A 19,768-nucleotide genomic window follows, 5' to 3' on the forward strand; every position below is an offset into this window, starting at 1 on the left:
AAAAAAAAAAAAAAAAAAAATCATAGTAATTATCAAGAGTTTTCCCTATTTTGTAGAAGACCTTGGATAAAACCTAATTCATGTGGTGGGTGAGAAAATCTCACCTTTGTAACTTGCATCTCCCTTGTTAAGAGGACACACATTTTTGTCTTCTTCTTAAGAGAAGGAACTTCCTTAAATAGTCCCCAGCTGGCCTTCCATGTCAGGATTCTTCCAGTTTTGAGGTCTTAGAGCACAGCTCAAAGGGAAGGCTAGGCCCCTGTTCCATGCTGATTTCCCTCTGCACTTGCCTTTGGTGTGTGTGTTCATTGACGTCTTCTGAGCCCAGGGAAAATGAAGCCTTGGTTTGCCTGTGACTGTTGCTCAGTGCCAGGCTGTCAGGGCCTTCACTCTGCCACATATCAGGGGTGGTCTTCCTGTGGGCAAGGCACACCCTTCGGCACCCTCTGCTAAGTCGAGCCAAGTGGAGCAGTTGGCCTAAAGAAGTGAAAGGAGCCTTTGTCCTTCCTTCCGGTGTCTGTTTCAGATGAGATGTTCAAAATGGAGGTCAGGATTAAGGTAGCAGCAGATGAAATCAATCTGGATATTTGTAGAGGGGTTTTGTGTGTTTTTTGTTGTGTATATGTTGCTTTGTTTTAATACAGACCAAAAAAACTAGAAAATCTTTTAATTTGGAAAAGAGGTAAAAGAAAAGTGGAGCAGCTGCTGCACAGTGGATACAGGCCTGCCCTTTCTGTGAGGGAACCGCACTTTGGGAACCGTGCGGGGGTAAACCCAGCTTCCCACAGTTTGGGCATGATAGGGTTTTGAAAACAAAGCTGGCTATGCAGATGGCTCCGTAGCCTGACAGGAGAGTGACCCCAGTGCTGTCCCCAGGGGGCAAGGATGCACCTCAGCATGCGGACCCGGTCTTCTTTTCTGCCCTTGGCCCTCCCATGTGCCCTTTGACCTCCAGCTTGTCTCCACTCTCTTAACACATTAGGGCGACTGGTCCTGCTGGCAGGGCAGAGGGGAGTCCGCTGACCCTGTGCTGGGCAGAATGCAGCACGTCAGGGCCCAGGGTTCAAGACCCTCAGCCCCGAGGGCAGCGCTAGAGTGGGGACCAGACTGAAAGTGCCAGAACCCACTGATCACACCCGCTCTGATGCTGTCTTCCTGTGTTTTCCACGGCAGGAAGGGGGCTCATGCCAGCCCCTGTGACGCGGAGGCCCAGCTTCGAAGGAACCAGCGATTCGTTCGCGTCCTACCACCAGCTGAGCGGTGCCCCCTACGAGGGCCCGAGCTTCGGCGCCGACGGCCCCACTGCGCTGGAGGAGGTGCCGCGGCCGTACGTGGACTACCTCTTCCCCGGAGTCGGCCCCCACGGGCCCAGCCACCAGCACCAACACCAGCACCCACCCAAGGGCTACGGCGCCAGCGTGGAGGCAGCAGGGGCACACTTCCCGCTGCAGGGCGCGCACTACGGCCGGCCGCACCTGCTGGTGCACGGGGAGCCCCTGGGCTACGGAGTGCAGCGCAGCCCCTCCTTCCAGAGCAAGACGCCGCCGGAGACCGGGGGCTACGCCACCAAGGGCCAGGGGGGCCCACCAGGCGCCGGCCTCGCTTTCCCGCCCCCCACCGCCGGGCTCTACGTGCCGCACCCACACCACAAGCAGGCCGGCCCCACGGCCCACCAGCTGCATGTGCTGGGCTCCCGCAGCCAGGTGTTCGCCAGCGACAGCCCCCCGCAGAGCCTGCTCACTCCCTCGCGGAACAGCCTCAACGTGGACCTGTATGACTTGGGCAGCACCTCCGTCCAGCAGTGGCCGGCTGCCACCCTGGCCCGCCGGGACTCCCTGCAGAAGCCGGGCCTGGAGGCGCCGCCGCGCGCGCACGTGGCCTTCCGGCCTGACTGCCCGGTGCCCAGCAGGACCAACTCCTTCAACAGCCACCAGCCGCGGCCGGGCGCACCCGGCAAGGCCGAGCCCTCCCTGCCCGCCCCCAACACCGTGACGGCTGTCACGGCCGCGCACATCCTGCACCCGGTGAAGAGCGTGCGTGTGCTGAGGCCGGAGCCGCAGACGGCTGTGGGGCCCTCGCACCCCGCCTGGGTGCCCGCGCCTGCCCCGGCCCCCGCCCCGGCCACGGAGGGCCTTGACGCCAAGGAGGAGCATGCCCTGGCACTGGGCGGCGCAGGCGCCTACCCGCTGGACGTGGAGTACGGAGGCCCAGACCGGAGGTGCCCGCCTCCGCCCTACCCGAGGCACCTGCTGCTGCGCAGCAAGTCCGAGCAGTACGACCTGGACAGCCTGTGCGCGGGCGTGGAGCAGAGCCTCCGTGCGGGCCCCAGCGAGCCCGAGGGCGGTGAGAAGAGCCGCAAAAGCGCCAAGGGGGACAAAGGCGGGAAGGACAAAAAGCAGATCCAGACTTCTCCCGTTCCCGTCCGCAAAAACAGCAGAGACGAGGAGAAGAGAGAGTCACGCATCAAGAGCTACTCGCCCTACGCCTTTAAGTTCTTCATGGAGCAGCACGTGGAGAATGTCATCAAAACCTACCAGCAGAAGGTTAACCGGAGGCTGCAGCTGGAGCAAGAAATGGCCAAAGTAATTTCCCACTTTGTTTTTCCTGTTCCCGGCTCTTCCCTCTACTGGTAATAGGAAGCACGCACAATCCCTTTCTGTTTCGACTGTGTACCCCTTGTCGTCAACACGGCTAACGGGCGACAGTCTGGTTCTGGGGCCAACAACTTGGAGAAGTTGCAAATTGTGTGACCTCCCTTTCTCTTTTCCCCTTGACTCTTCTGAAGAATCAGAGATAGCTGTGCATAATGTAGCCAGCGTCATGTAGATAATCTACAATTTACATTGTAGGTAAATTAGCAAATAGAGTTTTAAGGTGTGTACTCACTTAACAAAATTCATCATGGATTAATAATAGAACATTTTGAATGAGTAGAAACAAAGTTTAAGGTTTTGTAAATTGATATTGTGGGATTTTGGAAGAAAAATATAGTAGTGATTCCATTTATTCTTTTTAAGTGTTTAATTAGTAACTAATGATTTAAGTATACCTTAGTTGACACTAAAGTGCTGAAGAAGGTGATTATTGGTGAAATTATGTAAATTAAAATGTAACATTTAAATCACACAAAGCCAGTAATTCCAAAGCGTAGAAACCAGATTTGTGTTCTTTGCAGTGTCCCATATTCATTGACTTTTTAAATATTTACCTTTCATTTATATGTGCTTATTTATTTATTTATTTTTGAGACTGAGCCTTGCTCTGTCGCCCAGGCTGGAGTGCAATGGCGCGATCTTGGCTCACTGCAACCTCCGCCTCCTGGGTTCAAGCGATTCTCCTGCCTCAGCCTCCCAAGTAGTTGGGATTGCAGGTGCCCACCACCACATCCAGCTATTTTTTTGTGTTTTTAGTAGAGATGGGGTTTCACCATGTTGGTTAGGCTGGTCTCAAACTCTTGACCTCAGGTGATCTGCCTGCCTTGGCCTCCCAAAGTGCTGGGATTACAGGCGTGAGCCACCACGCCCAGCAGTTCATTTTTTATTTATACACAGTGTTTGTGTATTTGTGGGGTACATGTGATATTTTGTTACATGCATAGGATATGTAATGATCAAGTCAAGGTATGCCCAGTGTATTTATCATTTCTGTGTTGGAAACATTTCAAGTCCTGTCTTCTAGCTATTTTGAAATATAGAATACATTTTTACTAACTGTAGTCACCCTAGAGTTTGTTCCTTCTGTCCAGCTGTATGTTTCCATCAATTAACCTCTCATCTCCCCTCAGCACACACACACCCTTCCCCACCTCTGCTAACTATGATTCTACTCTCCTCTATGAGATTAATTCTTTTAGCTCCCACATATCAGTAAAAACGTGTGTACTGAACTTCCTGTTCCTGGCTTATTTCACTTAACATGATGACCTCCAGTTCCATTCATGTTGCTCCAAATGACAGGATTTCATTCTTTTTTTATGGCTGAATAGTATCCCGTGGTGTACACAGACCATATTTTCTTTATCCATTCATCAGTTGATGGACACTTAAGTTGATTCCATATTTTTGCTGTTGTGCAGAGTGCTGCAGTAAACATGGGGTGCAGGTATCCCTTTGATATACTGATTTCCTTTACTTTAGATAAATACCCAATAGTGGAATTGGTAGATTATATGGTAGTTCTATTTTTAGTTTCTTTTTTTTTCTTTTTGATAATAGTTGTTCTAACTGGGAAGAGATTATATTTCATTGTGGTTTTGACTTGCATTTCCCTGATGGTTAATGGAGAATCCTTCCATGCAGCTCTTAGCCATTTGTGTGTCTTCCTTTGACAAGTGTCTATTCAGGTCATTAGCTCACCTTTTTTTTTTTTTTAATTAGTTTATTTATTTATTTTTTGAGACAGAGTTTCACTTTTGTTGCCCAGGCTGGAGTGCAATGGTGCGATCTCGTCTCACCACAACCTCCGCCTCCCGGGTTCCAGTGATTCTCCTGCCTCAGCCTCCCGAGCAGCTGGGATTACAATCATGAGCCACCGTGTCCAGCTAATTTTGTATTCTTAGTGGAGGCAGGGTTTCACCATGTTGGTCAGGCTGGTCTCAAACTCCCGACCTCAGATGATCCCCACCTGCCTTGGCCTCCCAAAGTGCTGGGAATTACAGGGCGTGAGCACATCGCCCGATTTTTATTTATTATTTATTTATTTATTTATTTATTTATTTAATTTATTTAGACGAGTCTTCGCTCTATCAACCCAGGGCTGGAGTGCAGTGATGGAAATCTCCGGTTCACTGGCAACCTCTGCTTCTGGGTTCAAGCTATTCTCCTGCCTCAGCCTCCTGAGAAGCTGGGACTTACAGGGTGCGGGACACCACGCTCAGCTAATTTTTGATAGTTCAGTAGAAACGGGGTTTTCACCATGTTCATCAGGCTGCTTTCAAACTCCTGACCTCAAGTAATCCACACACCTCAGCCTCCCAAAGTGCTGGGGGATTACAGCTAAGCCACCAGTGGCCTGCCTTTTGACTTACTTTTAATGGGATTATTTGATTTTTTTTTTTTTTTTTTTTTTTTTTTTTTTTTTGCTGTTGAAGTTCCTTGTATATTCTGAATAATAGCCTTTTGTCAGTTGAATAGTTTGTGAATATTTTCTCCTGTTCAACACAGGTATCCTCTTTACTCTGTTGTTTCCTTTGCTATGCAGAAGCTTTTTAGCTTAATATAGTCCCATTTGTCTATTTTGAAGTTTTTTGCCTGTGCTTTTGAGATTTTATCCATGAAAATCTTTGCTCAAACCACTGTCCTAGAGTATATTTTCACAGCCTCTGGTCTTGTTTCTAGGTCTTTAATCTGTTTTAAGTTGACTTTCCTATGTGGTGAGAGATTGGGCTCCAGTTTCATTCTTCCGCATATGGATGTCTAGTTTTGTCTTTTCTTCCATGTACATTCTTGGCACCTTTGTCAAAAATCAGGTGGCTGTAAATACATGGACTTATTTCTGGGTTCTCTATTCTATTCCATTGGTCTGTGTGTGTGTTTTTATACCAGTACCATGTCGGTTACTCTAGGCTTGTAATATATTTTGAAGTTGGGTAACAACTTTGTTCTTTTTGCCCAGGATCGTTTTGACTCTTTGGGCTCCCTGTGAATTTTAGTGTTGTTTTTTTCTATTAATGTGAAAAATGTCGTTGGGGTTTTGATAGGGATTGCATTTAATTGGTAGATTACTTTGGGTAGCATGGTTATTTTAACAACATTACATCTTTCTGTCGGTGAACATGGGATCTTTTTTCATGTGTCTGTGTCCTCAGTTTCTTTCCTCAGTGTTTCGTATTTTCTTTGTAGAGCTCTTTCACTTTTGGTTAAGTTTGCTTCTAGATTTTTTTTTGTAGCTGTTGTAAATGGTATTCGTGATTGGTGTACAGAAATCCAGATATCCACATGCAGAAGAATGAAACTAGACCCTGTCTCTCACCATATACAAGTCTGTCTAATACGTGCTACTGATTTTTGTATGCTGATCATTGACTTTTCTTCCTGCTTTTCCATTTTCCCTAAGTTACTGAAAGATTAGATAGCTCTTGGAGTTCTAGGACTGCTGTGGTCCCTTTTCCCACAGATTTTGTTAATAGAAGTTTCCCTTAGTTTTAGAGCCAAAAGTCTCCTAGAGAAAGAACTCTCTTTTTTGTCTTAACTTTTTTTTTTTTGAGACAGAGTCTTGCTCTGTCGCCCAGGCTGGAGTGCAGTGGCCGGATCTCAGCTCACTACAACCTCCGCCTCCCGGATCTACGCCATTCTCCTGCCTCAGCCTCCTGAGTAGCTGGGACTACAGGCGCCCGCCACCTCACCCGGCTAGTTTTTTGTATTTTTTAGTAGAGATGGGGTTTCACCGTGTTAGCCAAGGTGGTCTCGATCTCCTGACCTCGTGATCCGCCCGTCTCGGCCTCCCAAAGTGCTGGGATTATAGGCTTGAGCCACTGCACCTGGCCTGTCTTAATTTTTCATTCCAAATTCATGTCTATATATGGATATAAAAAAACAAAACTGGCCAGGCACAGTGGCTCACACTTGTAATCCCCGCACTTTGGGAGGCTGAGGCAGGCAGATCACCTGAGGTCAGGAGTTCAAGACCAGCCTGGCCAACATGATGAAACCCTGTCTCTACTAAAAATAGAAAAATTAGCAAGGCGTGATGGTGGGCGCGTGTAGTCCCAGCTACTCGGAAGGCGGAGGCTGCAGTGAGCTGAGATTGTGCCACTGCACTCCAGCCTAGGTGACAGAGCAAGACTCTGTCTCAAAAACAAAACAAAACGAAACCAGTTGTTACCTTGCTTTGTAGTATATGAGACCCGTTCTTCTCTGTTCTCCTTTCTGTAAAATGAGTTAGGTTCCAGGGCATCCCCATCCCAGTCATATGTTATCATGGGACTTCTCGAATGTGATTCTTCCTCCTTCCTTTCCTTCTACACAGGCTGGACTATGTGAAGCTGAGCAGGAACAGATGCGGAAGATCCTCTACCAGAAAGAGTCTAATTACAACAGGCTTAAGAGGGCCAAGATGGACAAGTCTATGTTTGTCAAAATCAAAACCCTGGGTATCGGTGCCTTTGGGGAAGTGTGCCTGGCTTGTAAGGTGGACACTCATGCCTTGTACGCCATGAAGACCCTACGGAAAAAGGATGTCCTGAACCGGAATCAGGTGGCCCACGTCAAGGCCGAGAGGGACATCCTGGCCGAGGCAGACAATGAGTGGGTGGTCAAACTCTACTACTCCTTCCAAGACAAAGACAGCCTGTACTTTGTGATGGACTACATCCCTGGTGGGGACATGATGAGCCTGCTGATTCGGATGGAGGTCTTCCCCGAGCACCTGGCCCGGTTCTACATCGCAGAGCTGACTTTGGCCATTGAGAGTGTCCACAAGATGGGCTTCATCCACCGAGACATCAAGCCTGATAACATTTTGATAGATCTGGATGGTCACATTAAACTCACAGATTTTGGCCTCTGCACTGGGTTCAGGTGGACTCACAATTCCAAATATTACCAGAAAGGTATTGTCTTAAGTGTGCCGCATGCATTTTTTATGTGTAGATGTCACTCACCCCATGGCAAGCAACTCAATATCCCATCCTAGTGGCTCCTAATCATTTCGAAATTATCTGTCACTCCATTCTTTTATAAATTGGTGTGACAGCCTTCCCTTCCAAAAGGGAATAGTATGATATATGAATTTTTTTTTTAAGTTAGTGGATTTCAGGTTTACTTTTTTTTTTCTGAGACAGAGTTCTGCTTTTGTTGCCCAGGCTGGAGTGCAATGGCATGATCTCGGCTCACCACAACCTCCACCCCCCGGGTTCAAGTGGTTCTCCTGTCTCCAGCCTCCTGAGTAGCTGGGATTACAGTCACGTACTGTAATACAAAACCACCTCTGGCTAATTTTGTATTTTTAGTAGAGACGGGGTTTCTCCATTTTTGTCAGGCTGTTCTCAAACTCCTGACCTCAGGTGATCCGCCTGCCTCAGCCTCCCAAAGTGCTGGGATTACAGGTGCAGTGAGCCACCGCATCTGGCCTACCATATCTTTAAGACAATAGGCTACAAGGTGTCACAGGGCCTTTGTGGGGAACCATCACCTGCCTCATTAAAGCAAGCCTTAAAAAATAAAAGATTCGGCCGGGCGTAGTGGCTCACGCCTGTAATCCCAGCACTTTGGGAGGCCAAGGCGGGTAGATCACCTGAGGTCAGGAGTTCAAGACCAGCCTGACCAATATGGAGAAACCCTCTCTCTACTAAAAATAAAATTAGCTGGGTGTGGTGATACATGCCTGTAATCCCAGCTACTCGGGAGGCTGAGGCAGGAGAATGACTTGAACCCGGGAGGCGGAGGTTACAATGAGCCAAGATCGCACCATTGCGCTCCAACCTGGGCAACAAAAGTGAAACTCTGTCTCAAAAATAAATAAAAGAGTCACAGCCTCCCAAGAAGTCCTCTCTTATAGCCAACCTGAATCTGCGTATTGTATCATTGAACTCCATTTCCTATCGTTCTGCCATTTGGAAAAGCCAAGAACAGCTGGTTGTTATCTTCTTCATGGCTCAGATTCTTGAAATAGTTATTTTAATATCATCACTTAGTCTTGTTTCTCTAACTCAAAACTAACTCTAAATCATGTAATTCATTCTCATTTTCTGGCATTGAAGTAACCTTTGTTCATGTTGTTTAAATCCTCCTAAGTTTTCCATTCTCATCTTCAAACGTGTCAGGCAGATGTTACCTTTTGATAATGGCCTAAGTGCTAGGGGTGCTGTCCCCGCCATTATTCCAGCTTCTCCTGCCTCAGTGCCTTCCTGCCAGCTCAGCACGGCGCGTGGTTTCCTATGAGTCTTCACCGTTGTTTCCACGTTGGTGCTAGCGCCAACCTCACCACGTGTGTCTCTGAACTACAGACAGCAGACTGCCCGTATGGAGCAGCTCGGTGGGGATTCTCTATCCTGATATGGCAGGAGCTGATTGGAATGACTTTGCTGTTTTAAGCTATGGATACGTTGAGTTGTTGAAGAGTGAAAATTCACTTTATATTTTGTTCTCTTCTTTCACCACCCCGATTCCTGGATGAAGGGAGCCATGTCAGGCAGGACAGCATGGAGCCCAGCGACCTCTGGGACGATGTGTCTAACTGTCGGTGTGGGGACAGGCTGAAGACCCTGGAGCAGAGGGCGCGAAAGCAGCACCAGAGGTGCCTGGCACATTCACTGGTGGGGACTCCAAACTACATCGCACCCGAGGTTCTCCTTCGCAAAGGTACGTGTGCCACAGCCAGCTGCCCCGCAGGAGGTCTCCGTCTCTTCAGACCTGTGAGCTGAGTCTCCTTAGCTCTAGCTTTCCAAGGACTTGATGCTTCCAGTCATATTTTTGTCCTCATGGAAGCCTGAAAACTACTTATTTCCACAACATAACAGGCCTCCCTTCTGCCTTAGAAATGCTCTTGCTTCAGGGGGTTGGAAGACATGCACCATTAGACAGTGTCTCCTGGCCCTCAGTCTCTACCTAGACCCAAGGGAATGACTCCAGGCCGCATTTTCACAGTCAAATGATGGAAACCACTCTGAGGGCCACGGGACCTCTGCTCAGTCTGCCCAGACCACACATTTCCGGGCTCTAGCTTTCACTTCTGTCCCAGGCTCCTGGCTGAGTTGTGCCGTGTGCAGCTGGTGCTTATGTGACAGCATTGGAAGGTCCTTTCTCTCTCATTCTCCCTGCCAGACCATAGCAAAAGTGGCAGGTGCCAGTTATATCAAATGACCAGTGCTCATAAAATTTGCCTCCTGGGTGGATGCTCCATTCTATCAGATACAACATCTGGTTCAGTAGACGAGGATTCCTTCAGTGATCCTGCATGGTCCACAGTGACGGTGGGTGTTCATCTGATTCTGTGTAATTAATCCAGAGACAGGCAGCCCCTGCTGCCACACGTTGTTTAAAGTCTTTGGAGCCAGCCAGACCCAGTTCAAGTCTGGGTTTTCTTTGCTAGCTGTGGTAATCCAGCACAAGTTACTTAACTACTCAGACCACAGACATAGCAATAATGACCTTGAGAGGTTGTGAATAACCTTGGTGCCCAGTGAAGGTCTGCTTCCCTCTGCCACGTGCAGTATTCCCACGGAACCATTGCTTGGGGTTTTTCTGCAGCCTCTGGTGCCAAACTTGGGCAGGAAGAGGTGGGACGGAGAGATAACAGAGGGGCCTGAGGGGGCTACCCTGGCATATGCAGCTGCAGGCACCCCTGGGCTGACCTCTTAACATCCCAGTTTATACTTAGCAAGGATTAGGTGACATCAAGACGAGCCTGGCTTGATGGGCCATGAGGCCCTGAAGGAAAAGTGGGAGAAAACGAAAAGTAAACGAGCTCAGCCTACAGCCTCCCAGAGGCCAGCCCTGACCCGGCACAGCTGGGAGTCTGTGAGGAAGGCCCAGCTCCATGGGGGCCTCACACAAGGAGCGTTCGGCTTACAGTGAATTGTCCAGTGGGTTTTGCCCATGCCCTCCTCATCTCGATATTCTTCAGCTTCATCCAAAACTGGTGTAGAAGCCCCCCAGCAAGCTGCCCGGACCCTCACCTGACTGTTCACGGGTTACAGCACTTTATGGTTTTCAGTTTCCGTTATTTTAATTGGTGCCTCTGTCTGTGATCTTTAAGAACATAAAATTCTGGCTAGTAACTAGTTGCGAACACTAAAATAATCTTTTAAATTAAAAGTATTTTCCTATTACAATGATTAAAATACAAAACCTAAGCGGCCACGGCTGCCGCCCCCACCCATTAGCATCCAGGTACTTACAAAGGTCCATCTTCTGAAACTTGCCTTGGAGGAGAATTCGTGCCTGCGTAGGGACTGAGTGAACTTTGTCTTGCAGGGTACACTCAGCTCTGTGACTGGTGGAGTGTTGGAGTGATTCTCTTCGAGATGCTGGTGGGACAGCCGCCCTTTTTGGCACCAACTCCCACAGAAACCCAGCTGAAGGTAATGTGAGAGGAACTACGCGCCTGCTTGCTGCAGACATCTGATTTTCTCATGTCCCCATGAATCTTTGGTCAGCATTCGCCCTCTTATTCTGAGTAGGGTAGGAATGACAGTTGTATATGATGGGATTTTTAAAAGTAATCTCATTACCTTTTAAATTATTATCTATTTTAAAATTTTCTATTTTGTTAAGCAAAGCCGTGGAATTGGGCCCATTTTAATATCTAAAATTCTGTTAAACCCTTGGCCATCTGCCACCTTGTTATTTCCAGGCAAGAACAGTGAGGGTCAGCAAAGGTGTGCTGCAGACCCACCATCTCCCTGCCCCACACCTGCCCTGCAGAGAACACACGGAACTCCAGGAACTATGGTTGACCCCTCAGCAGTGGAGGGGTTGGGGTGCCAACCCCCCTGCACAGTCAAAAATCAGCATAGAACTTTCGACTCCCCAAAAACTTGACTAATAGTTTGTTGACTGGAAGCCTTACTAGTAACATAAAGAGTCAATGAACACATATTTTGTGTGTTATATGTATTAGATCCTGTATTCTGAAAATACAGCAAGCTAGAGAAAAGAAAACGCTGGCTGGGCACAGTGGCTCATGCCTATAATCCCACCACTTTGGAAGGCCAAGGTGGGCAGATTACCTGAGGTCAGGAGTTCAAGACCAGCCTGGGCAACATGGTGAAACCGATCTCTACTAAAAATAAAAACAATTAGTCCAGCATGGTGGTGTGCACCTGTCATCCCAGCTACTCCGGAGGCTGAGGCAGGAGAATCGCTTGAACCTGGGAGGCGGAGGTTGCAGTGAGCCGCGATCACACCACTGTAGTCCAACCTGGGTGGCAGAGGGAGACTCTTTCTAAAGAAAAAGAATCGTAAAGAAGAGACAATAGGTTTACTATTTTAATAATTGAAAGTGGATCATCATAAAGGTCTCCATCTTTGTCATCTTCATGTGGAATGGGCTGAGGAAGGGGAGGCATTGGCCTTGCTGTCTCAGGGGTGGCAGAGGTGGAAGAAAATGCTAGTGTGAGTGACCCTCAAACTGTTGTTCTAGGGTCAACTGTATATCTAAAGAAATCAGTTTCTTTATTTGGATATGATATCATTGTTTGCAGACTATCAGCTGTGTGGTCAGGCTAGTTGTGCATATTCCTAATATTCAAAGTAGTTAAACCTGTCATTCACTTGATACTAAATTATTAGTGTTAAAATGGCAGCCATTTGCTTTCTGAAATGAGTTACTAAGGATTGAATTGAGAATTAGAATTAAGAATCTGCAGTCTTCAGTGGACATACCAACTGACACACAGTCCTAGGAATTTTCACATGTTCTAGTGGCCATGATCACCAAGGAGCCTAAATTAATAACCTTAATTAGAAAAACCATCTAGTAAGGCCAGGCGCGGTGGCTCACGCCTGTAATCCCAGCATTTTGGGAGGCCGAGGCAGGCAGATCATGAGGTCAGGAGATCGAGACCATCCTGGCCAACATAGTGAAACCCTGTCTCTACTGAAAATACAAAAAATTAGTCTGGCATGGTGGCGGGCACCTGTAATCCCAGCTACTTGGGAGGCTGAGGCAGGAGAATCACTTGAACCCTGGGGGCAGAGGTTGCAGTGAGCCAAGATCACGTCACTGCACTCCAACCTGGGCGACAGAGCGAGACTCTGTCTCAAGAAAAATAGAAAAACCCGGCCAGGCGCGGTGGCTCAAGCCCTGTAATCCCAGCACTTTGGGAGGCCGAGACGGGCGGATCACGAGGTCAGGAGATCGAGACCATCCCTGGCTAAAATGGTGAAACCCCTCTTTACTAAAAAATACAAAAAAAACTAAGCCGGGCGAGGTGGCGGCGCCTGTAGTCCCAGCTACTCCAGAGGCTGAGGCAGGAGAATAGCGTGAACCCGGGAGGGCGGAGCTTGCATATGAGCTGGGATCCCGGCCACTGCACCCGCCTGGGCGACAGAGCGAGACTCTGTCTCAAAAAAAAAAAAAAAAAAAAATCCATTGCCATAGCTAAAGAAATAACTTTAGCTGATCACCTGAGGCCAGGAGTTCGAGACTAACCTGACCAACATGGTGAAACCCTGTCTCTACTAAAAATACAAAAGTCAGCCGGGTGTGGTGGTGGGCTCCTGTAATCCCAGCTACTCAGGAGGCTGAGGCAGGAGAATCCCTTGAACCCAGGAGGCGGAGGTTGCGGTGAGCCAAGATCGCACCACTGCACTCCAGCCTGGGTGACAGAGCGAGACGCCATCTCAAAAAAATAAAAATAAATAAATAAATAAAATAAATAACTCGTAGACCATCGTTCTCTTCATTTTTATGGAAAGCACAAAATTCTTTGGCTAAACAGTATTTCTGATAGAAGAAAATCAGTATCTTTTTGTCTGCATTTGACTGGTCATCCTGGCCTCAGGCTGTGAGCCATCGACTGAAATGACACTGACTTTTTATGGCTGCTGAGATCAACAACTGCTGCTTCTGTAACTATTCTAACTCCTCTCCTGTTGTGAAACTACACTTATTTGAAAGTCACATCATCACATGCTGTCCCAGAACTGCCCAGGATGTGAGGAGAACCTAACACGTTGGTTCTGTTTCCTCAGGTGATAAACTGGGAGAACACACTCCACATTCCAGCCCAGGTGAAGCTGAGCCCTGAGGCCAGGGACCTCATCACGAAGCTGTGCTGCTCTGCAGACCACCGCCTGGGGCGGAATGGGGCCGAAGATCTGAAGGCCCACCCCTTCTTCAGCGCTATGGACTTCTCCAGTGACATCCGGAAGCAGCCAGCCCCCTACGTTCCCACCATCAGCCACCCCATGGACACCTCGAATTTCGACCCCGTCGATGAAGAAAGCCCTTGGAATGATGCCAGCGAAGGTAGCGCCAAGGCCTGGGACACGCTCACCTCCCCCAGTAACAAGCACCCTGAGCACGCATTTTACGAGTTCACCTTCCGGCGGTTCTTTGATGACAACGGCTACCCTTTTCGATGCCCAAAGCCTTCAGGAGCGGAAGCTTCACAGTCTGAGAACGCAGATTTAGAAGCCTCTGATCTGGTGGATCAGACTGAAGGCTGCCAGCCTGTGTACGTGTAGATGGGGGCCAGGCACCCCCACCACTCGCTGCCTCCCAGGTCAGGGTCCCGGAGCCGGTGCCCTAACAGGCCAATAGGGAAGCCGAGGGCTGTTTTGTTTTAAATTAGTCCGTCGATTACTTCACTTGAAATTCTGGTCTTCACCAAGAAAACCCAAACAACAAGACACTTTTGAAAACAGGACTCAGCATTGCTTTCAATAGGCTTTTCAGGACCTTCACTGCATTAAAACAATATTTTTGAAAATTTAGTACAGTTTAGAAAGAGCACTTATTTTGTTTATATCCCATTTTTTCTTACTAAATTATAGGGATTAACTTTGACAAATCATGCTGCTGTTACTTTCTACATTTGTATTTTATCCATAGCACTTATTCACATTTAGGAAGAGACATAAAAACTGAAGAACGTTTGATAAGAAATCTCTGTGCAATAATGTTAAAAAAAAAAAAAAAGATAACCCTCTGCTCAGTGTCACGGAGACCATTTTATCCACACAGTGGTTTTTGTTTTTTATTTTTTCCCACATTTCAACATTGTGATATAATGTTAAAAGCTGCTTTTTTTTTGGCTTTTTGCATATTCTAGTATAATAGGAAGTGTGAGCAAGGTGATGTGGCTGTGATTTCCGACGTCTGGTGTGTGCAGAGTACTGCATGAGCAGAGTTTTTCTATTATAAAATTACCGTATCTTGCCATTCACAGCAGGTCCTGTGAATACGTTTTTACTGAGTGTCTTTACATGAGGTGTTGCAGACAGTGTGCTGATAATGTATTGTGTGGACAGCAGGTCCTGTGAATACGTTTTACTGAGTGTCTTTACATGAGGTGTTGCAGACAGTGTGCTGATAACGTATTGTGCGGACAGCAGGTCCTGTGAATACGTTTTTACTGAGTGTCTTTACATGAGGTGTTGTAGACAGTGTGCTGATAACGTATTGTGCGGGTGACCTCTTCGCTATGATTGTATCTCTTACTGTTTTGTTAAAGAAATGCAGATGTGTAACTGAGAAGTGACGTGTGTGTGTGTGTCTTGGGTGTGATTGGATTCTTTTGTGGGGTGGGAAACTGAAACATTTGTCATATACTGAACTTATATACATCAAAAGGGATTAATACAGCTATGCCAAAAATTTTTAAATTAATCATGGACACACGTCCATTTCTCTAGTCCATATGCTCTTTCATTCTTGGTAGAGCTGGTATGTGGAATGCCATACCTCTGACCCTACTACTTAGCTTTTTACTGACAGACTGCCCACACTGAAAGCTTCAGTGAACGTTCTTATTCCTGTTTTCTTCTGTTACCATCAGGAAACTGAGCGATCTAACGGTTCTCTCACTTTTTTTGTTTGTTTGTTTTAGTGTGCTTTGAAGTGTCAAATCTTAAGTTGGTTTAAACAATACATATTTCTATCCTTTGTAAAAAAGCAAAGATTCTTCAAAATGACATTGGAATAAAAAAATAAGCCATACATATTTTCTTAGAAGTATAGATGTATGTGTGTGTGTATACACACACACACAAACACTATTCCTTATTTCAAATTAGTATGATTCCTATTTAAAGTGATTTATATTTGAGTAAAAGTTCGATTCTTTTGCTTTTAAAAAATCTGATGCTTCGTAATTTTCATTATATTATTCCACATATTTTTCCTTGAAGTTCTTAGCATAATGTATCCATTACTTAGTATATATCTAGGCAACAACACTTAGAAGTTTATCAATGTCTAAACTAAAAAAATAAAGATTCCTGTGTACTGGTTTACATTTGTGTGAGTGGCATACTCTGAAGTCTGCTGTGCCTGTCGTCGTGACTGTCAGTATTCTTGCTATTTTATAGTCGTGCCATGTTGTTACTCATAGCACTCTGACATACTTTCATGTGGTAGGTTCTTTCTCAGGAACTCAGTTTAACTATTATTTATTGATATATCATTGCCTTTGAAAAGCTTCTACTGGCACAATTTATTATTAAAATTTTGAATCCAAATCCCGTAGTTGGTGTCATGTCTTACTGGAGTTTGTAAGTCCTTGCCTCTCAGCATGTTCTAACTCCCCCACGTTTCCCCTGTGACACACATGAGCCAGGGTTGCACAGCACAGACAGGGCTGTCTCAGGAATGGCTGGGGGTGTGGAAAAGCAGGCTTTCCAGGTAGACACACAGAGTCCAAATCAGGCTGTGGTTCTGTGACCAACTTAGGTAAAATGGGAACAAAATATGCCTCATTAGGATTATTAAGTGGCTTAAGTGGGATATCAAGTAAATATGGTGGGTGATCAAATAAATCATGAATAAGAGCTCATTCCCCAGCATAATATGTTAAACTGAGGGGACAGTTATAGCTCCTGACCTTTCATTTTAAATGGTTGATGAGGCCGGGTGCAGTGGCTCACGCCTCTAATCCCAGCACTTTGGGAAGCCGAGACTGGCGGATCACCTGAGGTCAGGAGTTCAAGACCAACCTGGCCAACATGGTGAAACCCTGTCTCTACTAAATAACTAAATATACAAAAATTAGCTGGGTGGGGTGGTGGGTACCTGTAATCCCAGCTACTCGGGAGGCTGATGCAGGGAGAATTGCTTAAACTTGGGAGGCAGAGGTTGTAGTGAGCTGAGATTGCACACTCCAGCCTGGGTGACAGAGCAAAACTCCATCTTAAAAAATTAGACTGGGTGCAGTGGCTCATGCCTGTAATCCCAGCACTTTCAGAGGCCAAGGCGGGTGGATCATCTGAGGTCAGGAGTTCAAGACCAGCCTGACCAACATGGTGAAACTGTCTCTAAAAACACAAAAAAATTAGCCTGTCGTGGGTGGTGTATGCCTATAGTCCCAGCTACTTGGGAGGCTGAGGCAGGAGAATCACTTGAACCCAGGAGGTGGAGGTTACAGTGAGCTGAGATCGTGCCACTGCATTCCAGCCTGTGCAAAAAGAGAGAGACTCTGTCTCAAAGAAGATAGATAGATAGATAGGTGATAAAGATTGATGATATTAAGAAATCTGGAAAATTTTTAAAAGAGTTTGTATACTTTAAATAGGTACAGTTACATGGTTAGAAATCAAAACATACTGGCCAGGCACGGTGGCTCACACCTGTAATCCCAGCACTTTGGGAGGCCAAGGTGGTAGATCACCTGAAGTCAGGAGTTTGAGATCAGCCCGGCCAGCATGATGAAACCTCATGTCTACTAAAAATACAAAACGTAGCTGGGCATGGTGGTGTGCACCTGTAATCCCAGCTACTCAGGAGGCTGACGCAGGAGAATCGCTTGAACCTGGGAGGCAGAGGTTGCAGTGAGCTGAGATTGCGCCACTGCACTCCAGCCCAGGCGACAGCAAGACTGTCTCAAAAAAAAAAAAAAAAACATAAAAGTGTTATACAAAAAAACTCTCCTTCATTTCCAGTCATTCAATTCACCTCCCCACAGACAACAAATGATATTAATAATTTACTGGGCATTCTTAGAGGAATGAAAGTTTATGTGTACACAGTCCAAGAAAAAATTATATATACTTTTTGCCTCTTACAGAAATGAGAGAATATTAGGCATATTTTTCTGCATTTGCTTTCTTCACTTGGCAGTATGTCTTGGCACTCTATATAGCAGCTTATAAAGAAATTTATCGGCCGGGCGCGGTGGCTCAAACCTGTAATCCCAGCACTTTGGGAGGCCGAGACGGGCGGATCACGAGGTCAGGAGATCGAGACCATCCTGGCTGACACGGTGAAATCCCGTCTCTACTAAAAAATACAAAAAAACTAGCCGGGCGAGGTGGCGGGTGCGTGTAGTCCCAGCTACTCCAGAGGCTGAGGCAGGAGAATAGCGTGAACCCGGGAGGCGGAGCTTGCAGTGAGCTGAGATCTGGCCACTGCACTCCAGCCTGGGCGACAGAACAAGACTACGTCTCAAAAAAAAAAAAAAAAAAAAAAAATTCATTTTTTAATTCTTACTGCATAGTATTCCATTGTGAGGGTATTATAATCAAACCGGTCCCATATGGATAGACATATAGTTTCTGACCTTTTCTGATTATAAACAATGTTAGAATAAATAACCTCTTATAACCATCATTTGTGTATGTGAAAGTAATTATGTGGGACAGATTCCTAGAGGTGCAACTCTCGGGTGAAAAGTAAGGTGTATTTGCAAGGTTTATTGCCACATTGCCCTGTGCAGATGTGAGCAGTTTCTCCCCGGCTCCCTCCTGCACACTTTGCTGAATGTGCCGAGAAGGCAAGGCCTGACTGCTCTTTATCTGAGCCATTTCTCAGGATTGGATTTGTAGGGAGCAACTTTAAGGGGTAAGATGATGTCTCTCTCCAAGACAAAGAGCAAGTTTGCTTGCTGCTTGATATAAAAAAGACAGATTCCCCAAGCTTGGTATACCTCAGCAGAGCCATCTGGGTCTTCCCCCTTGCCCCAATGGGACTTAAGAACAAGGGGAAACTGATGCAAACATGTGTCATGCTGCTTGCTGTGCTATGAAAAATAAAGTCCTTTGTCTCTGATCCAGGAATCGTTGTCTTAGTTCAGCATCCATTAAAGCAGGGGTCCCCAGCACCCAGGCTGCTGACTGGTACCAGTCCATGGCCTGTTAGGAACGGGTCTGCACAGCAAGAGGAGAGTGGTGGGCGAGTGAGCATTACTGCCTGAGTTCCACCTCCTGCCAGATCAGCAGTGGCATTAGGTTGTCATAGAAGCCGGACCCTATTGTGAACTGCACATGTGAGGGATTCAGGTCGTGCACTCATGAGAGTCTAATGCATGATCTGAAGTGGAAGAGTTTCATCCTGAAACCATCTCTCCCCCGTCCATGGAAAAGCTGTCTTCCACGAAACTGGTCCCTGGTGCCAAAAAGGTTGGGGACCACTCCACTAAAGAACAGGCTAATTTAATGCCTTATAAAAGTAGGGAAGGCCAGGCGCCACGGCTCATGCCTCTAATCCCAGCACTTTGGGAGGCTGAGGCAAGCAGATCGCCTGAACCCAGGTGTTCAAGACCAGCCTGGCCAATATGGTAAAACCCCATCTCTACTAAAAAACAAAAATTAGCTGGGCATGGTGGCTCATGCCTGTAATCCCAGCTACTTGAGAGGCTGAGGCAGGAGAATTGCTTGAACTTGGGAGGCAGAGGTTGCAGTGAGCCGAGATTGTGCCATTGCACTCCAAACTGGGCTACAGAGCGAGACTCTGTCTCAGGAAGAAAAAAAAAAGCATAATCAAAAAGATCTTTGATATTAAGTCAATATTTGTAAGTAGTACTATGCTAGGTTTTTGTGGTTTTGTTTTTTGTTTTTTTGTTTTTTGGGGTTTTTTTTCGGGACAGGTTCTTGTTCTGTCACCCAGGCTGCAGTGCAGTAGCATGAACATGGCTCACTGCAGCCTTGACTTCCTGGACTCAAGTGATCCTCCCACCTCAGCCTCTCAAGTAGCTGGGTAGCTGGGACCACAGGTGTACACCACCATCCCTGGCTAATTTTTTTATTTTTTATTTTTTGTAGGGACAGGGTCTTCCTATGTTGCCCAGGCTGGTCTTGAACTCCTGGGCTTAAGTGATCCTTATGCTGGTATTATTAATCCCATTACATCTTTTTCCATCAGTAAAAAAGCTTTTCCTTTACAAGAGCATTTT

General features: G+C 46.7%; 1 protein-coding gene across 3 annotated transcripts in view; it reads left to right on the forward strand.

Annotated features, from left to right (window-relative positions):
• The window catches only part of LATS2 (large tumor suppressor kinase 2), a 98,172-nt gene extending 82,048 nt beyond the window's left edge, over positions 1 to 16,124 (forward strand). For 2 of the 3 annotated variants that reach the window (XM_017859135.1, XM_017859143.1), the window contains exons 4-8: positions 1,174 to 2,582; positions 6,967 to 7,549; positions 9,117 to 9,299; positions 10,914 to 11,020; positions 13,635 to 16,124. In XM_017859135.1, coding sequence (XP_017714624.1) covers positions 1,174 to 2,582; positions 6,967 to 7,549; positions 9,117 to 9,299; positions 10,914 to 11,020; positions 13,635 to 14,129 — 2,777 coding nt within the window. In that variant the 3' untranslated portion in view covers positions 14,130 to 16,124. Of the gene's footprint in view, positions 1 to 1,173; positions 2,583 to 6,966; positions 7,550 to 9,116; positions 9,300 to 10,913; positions 11,021 to 11,292; positions 11,636 to 13,634 lie in introns of those variants that run through there. The other variant, XM_017859147.1, reaches the window with a different exon arrangement.
• Positions 16,125 to 19,768: the final 3,644 nt, after the last annotated feature.

The sequence above is a fragment of the Rhinopithecus bieti genome, unplaced genomic scaffold, assembly GCF_001698545.2.
Source record: "Rhinopithecus bieti isolate Rb0 unplaced genomic scaffold, ASM169854v2 scaffold_3057, whole genome shotgun sequence".
NCBI lineage: Eukaryota > Metazoa > Chordata > Mammalia > Primates > Cercopithecidae > Rhinopithecus > Rhinopithecus bieti.